General features: G+C 43.3%; 1 protein-coding gene and 1 long non-coding RNA gene across 14 annotated transcripts in view; one reads left to right on the top strand and one right to left on the bottom strand.

Moving 5' to 3' along the window:
• The window catches only part of LOC114023465 (liprin-beta-2-like), a 198018-nt gene that overhangs the window by 177241 nt on the left and 11525 nt on the right, over positions 1-9252 (top strand). For all 13 annotated transcript variants that reach the window (XM_027836096.1, XM_027836099.1, XM_027836100.1 and 10 more), the window contains 4 exons: positions 439-496; positions 2455-2496; positions 6126-6258; positions 8938-9079. In XM_027836096.1, coding sequence (XP_027691897.1) covers positions 439-496; positions 2455-2496; positions 6126-6258; positions 8938-9079 — 375 coding nt within the window. The remainder of the gene's footprint in view (positions 1-438; positions 497-2454; positions 2497-6125; positions 6259-8937; positions 9080-9252) is intronic.
• The window catches only part of LOC114023467, a 15299-nt gene continuing 6053 nt past the window's right edge, over positions 7-9252 (bottom strand). Inside the window, exons 2-3 of the long non-coding RNA XR_003566791.1 lie at positions 4078-4178; positions 7-290 (exon numbers count right to left, since the gene is read on the bottom strand). This is a non-coding gene — a long non-coding RNA (uncharacterized LOC114023467). The remainder of the gene's footprint in view (positions 291-4077; positions 4179-9252) is intronic.

Raw genomic sequence — 9252 nt, forward strand, 5'->3', positions numbered from 1 at the left:
CACACACACACACACACACACACACACACACACACACACACACACACCCATCCGCTGCTCCAGGAGGGGCAGCCTCCCTCAGTAACTCAGCATGTCAGCAGATGCAGAGATGTCCTGCCTTTGGGCCATCATGTTAAGGGGAGGAGGAGGGCGAAAGCTGCCGAAGCAGGTGACCTCAAAGCACAGCATGTGGTTTCCAGATGGGCCTCTGGTTACTGCAGTCCCTTCCCTCAGCTTTGCATGTTATTTCCTGGAATGAGGTTGGTCTGAATGGATGAATCCTCTGAACTCTGAGCCAAAAAGAAAATAAATTGGTTTAAGTTTAAAACATCTGTGCTGTCCAGCTTAGCCCAATTCATCTGCCCCCATGGTATCATTCAAGCACTTGTGTTCTGTTCCCTAGTAATCAGTTGCTTTTTTTCTTTTTTGTTCTTAAAGGACTCAGGAAAAACTGTTCAATAGCCTGGAAGACCTGCAAAGTAGCTCTGTGGAAAAGGTTTGCCTGTTAATCAATCAGTCAGCGTTTATTGGTTGTCTCTGCTCTGGGGGCCCATGTATATGGGTTACAAGAGGAAAGAGACAATGGAGAGAGTAAAAGCTAGCATTTATGTAGGGCTTTAAGTTGTACAAAGCACTTTACATCAGTTAACTCCCAACAAACCTGGCAGGGAGGTGCTGTTATTATCTTCATTCTATAAAGGAGGAAACTGAGTCTCAGAGAGGTTAAGTAACTTACCCAGGGTCACACAACTAGTAAGTGTCTGAAGCAGAATTCTAGCTGAAGTCTTCTGGACTCCAAGCCCCATGATTTAGAAATAACGTAGGAGGAGGGGCAGCCAGGTGGCACAGTGGATAGAGTGCTGGCCCTGGAATCAGGAGGACCCAAGTTCAAATCTGGCCTCAGACCAGACACTTGACATTTACTAGCTGTGTGACCCTGGGCAAGTCACCTAACCCCAATTGCCTAAAAAAAAAAAGAAAAGAAATGACACAGGGATCAGGTGAAGTAATATATGAAAAGCACTTTATAAGCTTTAAAAGTCAATGGTTTTTGTTTGTACTAGTAGTACAGAACAGCATACAAGCAGATGCCAAGTTGTACAGTGTCAAGTATGGGTGCTTTAAGAAGACTGAAAGAAAAGATAATTTTGTGGGCCTGAATCATTAGGAAGGACATCCTGGAGAAGACAGGCAGGGGATAACATCATGAAAAGGAGCTTGGAATTAGGAATAATCATTTGAGGGGACTGTTTAGGAATGCAACAAGGATTTTCAGGCTGGCTGAAGCTAAGGGTTTGTTTTGACGAGTAAAGGCAGAAAGGTTGGTTGGGCAAAGTGGAACTAGATTGGGAAGGGCCTTGTACTCTAGGCTGAAGAGTTTGCCATTGATTTTTGGCATCCACTAGGGCGCCATTGAATATTTTGATCAGGGAAAGTGACACGATTCCTATGTTTGAACTGTGTTTAAGAAAGACTAGTCTTGGGGCAGCTAGGTGGCACAGTGGATAGAGCACCAGCCCTGGAGTCAGGAGGTCGAGAGTTCAAATTCAACCTCAGACACATAACACTCATTAGCTGTGTGACCCTGAGCAAGTCGCTTAACCCCAATTGCCTCACCAAACAGAAAAAAAAAAAAAGAAACACTAGTCTAGCAGCCGAGTTCAGCGTAAGAGAAGAGAGCCAGGGAAGCCAGCTTGAGAGGCTCTGGTAAGCTCCAGGTGTAAAGTTATCCTGATCATTCCTAGGCTGTGCTAACTGATTAGAATCAAAATTCTTTGTGCTTTAGTGGATGTTAGAAGCACCCAGCCTAGCTAGCCCTTCCACTGCAGAGATGCTAAAGACCTAGTCCGTATTCTTAATCCCTCATCCCTGAAGTGTAGGGAAGAGCAGTACATGTCCCTCTGCTGGGGAATATCAGCCTTTTCACTTGAGTTTTCTCAGGTTTAAAATTAAATATTTCACCCTGCCCTAGGCAAGTAACCATAGACTCAGAATCACTGCTTTGAAATATACCTTAGAAGTCCTTTTGTCCAACCTGTGTCCTTAAATGACTATTTATAACAGGTATGTTTGTCATTTGGTACTGATGCACCTGCCATAAACTCTTATTACTGACACAAGAGGGGGGGAGAGAGAAAGAATGGCTTGAACCATGGGGATCTGTTGGCACCTTCCATGAGTGATTATGGTCTTCCTGTCCTGGCCCAAACCAGAGCTCATTGATCATTTTCCCTTGGCCACTGAGGATTCGTGGTCCCCATTTGTGAAGTCATCAGAAAGACTGATGATTGTTATCTTGGAGGTGGGGAAAATAATCGTCTTCTCAGTATAAATGGGAGAATGACCAGGTCAGGGCAATGAGTGAGAGCTCTGTGTATATGTTTTACACTAACACTTGTCTTGTTGCTTTTTTTTTTCTACCAAACCGAAACTCTCCTCCCTACAACTCTGTAGTGTGTAGACGGGAAACCACTTGCGCCTGTTGTTGGAGCTGAGGTACATTCGCTGTGCTCTTCACTTGCCATTTGCCTTAACAGGATGTGGTATTTGCTATATGTAGTGTCTGCTCTTATGGGTTTACTGCTCCCCCAGCACGAGGACTGTGTGCTTTGGGGTGGGGTGTCAGATGGAGGCAAGAAGAGAAAGGAACTGATTACCAAGCAGTCTAAACCCCAGTCCCTTATGTGGTTGATTTATCACCTGAATACATACTGAGATCAATGTGGCAGCCTCAGAGTCGATGAATGAGAGGGGTAATGAAAGTCACACAAGCACAGACTTCCCCCTGATGGATGAACAGTTTGTGTTACAAGGAATCATTGTGGAATCATAGATTCAGAGCTGGAAAGTATCTTGGACTAGAGGTCATTAGTCTTAACACACTCCTTTTACAGAGGAGGAAACTGAGGCAAGTGATTTCCCCAGGTCACACATGGAGTAATGGGAAAAAGCTGAGGTTCGAACTTAGGTTGTGCCCGGGCTCCAACTCAAAATGACTCAGGATGATTTTCCCTGTAGAAGCATTCTTCTAGCTGGTGGGTCCTTAGGCCAGCCTACAAAAGACTTGTAAGTGGCTCTTGATTTACAACATGGGACCTTCAGTTTAGAGTTGGAAAGGACCTTGGAGGTCATCTAGTCCAGCCCTCTTCATTTCTTCTTAAGGGAGGAGACCATAGGACAATAAGGTTTGGTCATTTGCCGGGGTCTCACAACTACAAGCAGCTGGGATTCACACTCAGCTTTTCTGGCCCCAGAGCCAGCAGTCTTTCCTTCGCACCCCATTGCCTCAAGTTCACCATTAGCACCACCCTTTCAGCTCTACCTCACTGCCAAGTTCTCACACAATCACTGTAGGGAAATGGAATTCTGGAACTCATTTGGAACTCTGATTCAGGAAGCCATTATAGGGATTCCCTTCTCCCTCCCTTCCCTTCCCCAGAGGTAGCTCCCTATCATGAGGGATTAGGATCAGGAGGTAGGGGCAAAGGAGATATTCCAGGTCCTAATATACTCATGCCTTTGTATCTGCATAACGCAAGACCCCTCTGTGCATCTAGAGGTGCCTCTTCCTAATCTCTTCCTCTTGGTCGGAGAAGTTCTGCCTTTTCTCTCTAATTTGCACTAGAAAGATGCTTTCCCCACCCCACCCCCAGCTTCCACCACAGGAATCCCCAGGAACCCTGGGGGAGGAGGGAGACAGGCAGCCTCTTTTCTGTAGGGACTTCTGCCTCTCCATAACAAGAGATTTCTCCTCTCTACCTGCACTTTGATGGCAGGAGGTGCCTCTGTACTCGTCTGCTTGGCTAAGTAAGAAAAAGCCCCTTTTCACCTTTTTTGTTGTTCTGGTCCTTTTAGTCATGTCTGACTCTTTGTGACCCCTTTTGGGGTTTTCTTGGCAAAGATATTGGAGTGGTTTGCCTCTTCCTTCTCCAGCTCATTTTACAGATGAGGAAACTGAGGCAAACAGGGTTAAGTGACTTGCCTAGTGACTTGTCACACAGCTAGTAAGTGTCTGAAGCCAGATTTTAACTTGGAAAGTTCTTCCTGACTCTATCCACTAAACTACTTAGGTCTCACCTTTACAACTCTGTAAAAGAAAGCCTCTCCAGGCCTCTGGATCTGCACAAGAGGTCCCCTTCAGTGCCTGTAATTCCACATAAGAAAAGACTCCTTTACATCTGTACAAAAAGACAGAGAAGGCCTCTCAGAGATATTGCGTCTCCATAAAAGGACTCTGCAACGTCCTTTCTTCTCCCTACTCCAGGCACATGATTATGTCTCTGTAATAACCTAATAGTAGCCAGCATGTATATAGCACTTTTAAAGTTTGCAAAGTGATAGTATAGATAGACAGACATCTCATTTGAACCTTCAATCAACTGTACATGGTAGGTGCTATTATCATCCCCATTTTATAGATGAGAAACCTGAGTCTTAGAGAGTTTAGGTGACTTGCACAGTCACACAGCCAGTAAATAAGTGTCTGAAATAGGATATGAACACAGGTCTCCCTAACTTTTGAGTCCACGTCCCTATCCACTAGGCTACCTAGCTGCATAATACAGAAGTTCCTGATCTTTATTTTTTCTCTCTAATCGGCACTAGAAAGATGCTTTCCCCGTTTGGCATCCCCTTTTGGCAATCTGGTGCTGCCCATGAACCCCCTTGTCAGATAAGATTTTTAAATAATTAAAAGAAATATCAAATCCAAATAAAGATATAGATATATGTAATTTTTTTTTTTCCATCTGAGTTCATCGATCCCCTGAAATCTGTCAAGGCCATAAGGGCTCTGGAGCCAGAGCAGCTCGACCTGGAGTTAGAAAGACCTGAGTTTAAATCATGCCTCACATTCACTCAGAAATTTCACGTGGTCCTCTGTGACTCAGAGCCTATGCTGGCTCCTGCTGATCATAGCTTTTTTTTTTTCCTAAGGGGTCACAAGCTATCTGTTTAAATTCCCTTCTAGAATGTTGATGGGAGTCAGTATCAGGTTTACTGCGCAGTAGTTTCTGTAATCTCACTTCTTCCCTTTCCCATGATTTTCCTTTCTTCAAAATTATTAAGAATCTTACAATCATATCTGCGAATCCTTTAAGTAAAAATTCTGAGTTATAGTTTTTCTCAGTCAATTCAAATTCATTTAAAGTGGCTAGGTACTAATTTTTTCAGGTCTTACTTTTTAATCATTCTTTAGTGCCTCCTTTGTTTTCTTGCCTTTCCAGTGAGATCATTGTTCTTAATGGAGAAATCAGAAGCAAAATCTCAGAGCAAAGGGCAACTTTCTTTCTTTCATCTGTTAACATTATACCATCTGTTCCTAAACAACAGACCTATCTACACTTCATTGCCCTTTTTGTTCAGAATGACACTCTTGTATTCTCACTAGGTTATTTACTCCCTTCCTCCAGCTTTTCAGTCTGTTTTCATCAGAGAGCTCCTTATGTGGCTCCATCAGTTGTGGGGGATTTTTTAGGCCACTCCTTCTTTTCTTCTTCATGGTGATCGTCTTCAGTCATGTTGTCAGAATTTCGTTCTTGAAAGCCTCCCGTTCTTCATGAAGAGAAACTGTGCCTCTTTTCTCAAGTGATTTAAAACTTGGTTTCCTAAAATATAATATACGTGTCTGACATACCCTGCATTTTCCCCAGCTCCCAGATGATAGGTCAGTTTTTCCCTATATTTCTGTTACTATTTTACCATCTAGTTCTTCCTTTTGAGCTGGAACTAAGGCCATACTAACAGTGATTCTTCATTATTGCCTGTACCTTCTGGGAAATGAATTTATCAACAAGACGAGTCAAGAATTGGTCAGATCATCTACTTTCAGCCCCCAACAGATATCTTATCATTACAGTATCTTGTCTTTGTGCCAGCTTTATAGGCAGTATTTAGGAATGTATCATCTATATCCTCCCTCTGGCTGCCCAGGCTATGCTACTCTCCCACAGTGAATAGATGACCTATGGCACTATCCAGCTCTAAGTAAAGACAGTTAGAATGGCTTTAAAGAATGTATTTGATAAGAATGTAAATGCACCCTGGGTACAACTAACTTGAGACGTTTAGCAAAGACCACAGCCTCGTTATGATAACATAAACCACATTTCTTTTGTCTTCCATAGGACACTCTTTTCCTAGGGGAGAACAAATACCAAACACTACCAGGGAAACTTCCGGGAACTACACACAATGGAGAGCCTGGAACGTCCATCCCACCCACTTCTCAGACCTCCGGGAGCAGCCTGCCAAGCCTGAGTAAGTCCCTCTGGTTTAACCTCTGACCTAAGAGCCCCGGCACCCAGGGCCTGAATAGGCAGACCTCTCCATATATGTTCTGAGAGGCATGCCTGACTATTTTGCTATAGAGCCACATTCTGCCCAATTCTTCGCTTTCTCTAACAAATCCACACCTGGCCATAGCACAAGCTTGGGAAGGAGCCACAGAGAAAGGTCATCTGGTGAGAAGCTTAATCTACATTTACACTTAAGAGGGTCATAATTGAGGTCAAAGTTTAATGAGCATTGTTTAGCTTAATCACAATGAGGAACAAAGCCGATAGATATTCTTTTCTGGGCAACAGGTGCCAGAGAGCTCGTCTGTTGTTTTTGGATGAATATGAAAAACAAACCAAAAAAAAAAAAAAACGCCCCACGACTCACAACTAGTTTGGTTGTAGACACCATCCTCCCTAATCCCCTGGTGTGTGTTTCTGTGGCAAAGGGGCCACTCAGTAATAAATCCATAAAGGTTAGATGTTGCAGCATTGCAGATTGATTGGTTCCTTAAGGAACCATTGATTCCCCCTCTCCACTTGTAAACCAGTGAAATGTCAGTCCCAACTTTCCCTCCTCCCTTGTCGTCCTTCCTTTCCATTTCTTCTCCCCGCTATGAGCTCATGGGTGTATTTTTTTCATTATCTCGTTGGAAAAATAGAACTATCTGAAAACTTAAAGCAAGAGGGAGCCTCAGAGGCTGTTTAATCCAGCCGTCTCATCTTACAGATGGGGAAACTGAGGCTTGTTCTCATTCACAATGGGGCTAGATAGGTAAATGAACTAAACAGGAGGCTGTATTTAGGTCACTTTGTCATTGAGAACCTTGTCCCCACGGCTGCCATGGCCAGAGTTTCCTGACCCCATTTCTTCCTTTAAAACCATAGGCTTGCTAATCTTTCTAGTTAGATCTGATGATCACTATTATAATCATCATCCCCATTTTACAGATGAGGAGACTGAGACTCAGGGAGAACCAATGCTTATCTAGCTTTTAAGTGTCAGAGCCAGGATTTGGACCCAGACCCCTCCTGATTCTAAGTCTAGTATTCTTTCTACTATATGGCACCACATGGTGTATAAAGACTACAAGAGTGAAGGTTTTTGTCAAAAGTGAGAATTTTTTCAAATCCTCCCTCTAATCCTCTTATCTTTGAGGGCTGATAGCTCAGAAATAGGGACTTAAGGATAAAAGGAGCCAAGTAGATGTTTCTAAGGCTCTGACTACTGCTATTTCTACTACTACTGCTACTGATGATGATGATAGCATCCTTAACTTGACCCCTAACTTTAATGTTTGCAGTGTCCTTATATATATATATTCTCCTTTGTTCTTTTGAGACCCCAGTGGAAGTTGGTATACTTCTCACCCTCCAATTTGTGAACCATTTTTAGCAATGTCTGTTTTCCAGTCCCATGGTGGGCTTCTCACAATACTGGTAGTATAGATCTGAGACGAGTTCCCTTTTCCTTTCCCCCATACCGGGCGTCCACATTCAGCCCATCACTTCTTTCCTTTTCCTGACTACTGATGGAGTAGGCCAGGCAGGCAGGTATTTGTGGAGAATTAAAAATTTCCTTAGGAAAAACAGCATCAGAAGCATGGGAAACTGCCCAGAAGAATGAGCAGTGTGATCTATGCGCCTCTTTCTTTGCCTTCCAATGCAGTAATGACTGTTATGGCGCACTAGCCCCAATACTCCACCACAGTTTTGTTTCTCTCTTTCTCTCTGTTTTGTTTTTCTCTCTTGCTCTGTGACACTGTTGTTCATTTCTTTGCTTCCTCATAACTCTGTTGGGCTGGCCTGGGGTCTCTCTTGCTCCTTCATGTGGCTTTTCTGCTTCTTGGATGGTTGGAGCTCGTGGCCGGAGTGTCAGTGCACCGATATTAGGTACTGTGATCATTCCAGGTGAGGCTGGGAGTTAGAATGCCTTTCCCCTGGCAACCTGCACTCATTCTCCATTCCCAATTACTCTGTTTGGTCTTGACTTGCAGTAAAGACATTGTCTTTATGAGAGGGGTGGGGTTCCATCCTTACAGGGTTGTTCCCAAACGCTTAAGAGAAGAACAGAGCCTAGACGGACCTGTAGGCCGCACAGTTTTGAGCAATCAAGTTAACTCTCCAGAAAGTTAAAACCCAGACCAAGCTATGAGACTTTGCATATCCATTTGCAAAATCCTATATGCAAAGCCATATTTCTGTGAGATATTTCCTGCTAAGGCTGAGCGTGGTGGTGTGCCTGTAATCCTTTCTACTTGGGATGCTGAGACTAAAGCTTGGGAATTCTGAGCTTCAGTGGGCTAAATTGATTGGGTGTTCCCCCCTACATCTGACATTGATATGATGAGCCTCCTTCCTATGGTAGCTAGGAAGGATAGAACCAGTCTGGGTTGAAAACAGTAAGTCAGAGCTCCCATGCCAATCAGTAGAGAGGTCAAGCCCATGAGTAGTCACTGAATTTCCAAGGTCAGTGAGATAGATACCTAGTCTTTAAATACAGATACATATATGTGTATATATGTATATATATGGATAGATAGATAGATAGATAGATAGATGTCATTGAACCATGGCATGGATGAGCTGATTCCAAAATGTCATTTAAGAAAATATTTTCCCCTTTCTCTCCGTCATCTTAGTTTTACTGTTTTTCCCTCAGGAGAAACTGAGAGCAATTTGGATAATACTGTCACATCAAATGACCTTTCACCTACTTCTTCTGGAACCGACTCGGGGCCCCAGTCTCCACTAACTCCAGAAATGAAACGGAGTCCTAAAGGCATCAGGAAATTCTGGGGAAAGTAAGTTTGCTGTTGTTTTTGGAGTGGAGGGAGTTTTTAATACAAACCAAATAGGCTAATTTTTTTTTAATACTTTTTAGTTTTTTATACCATAGTCAATTCCATTAAAAACATACACATACATACACACACACACACACACACACACACACACACACACACACACACACACA

This window comes from Vombatus ursinus, unplaced genomic scaffold (genome assembly GCF_900497805.2).
Source record: "Vombatus ursinus unplaced genomic scaffold, bare-nosed wombat genome assembly UNPS02014818.1, whole genome shotgun sequence".
Lineage (NCBI taxonomy): Eukaryota > Metazoa > Chordata > Mammalia > Diprotodontia > Vombatidae > Vombatus > Vombatus ursinus.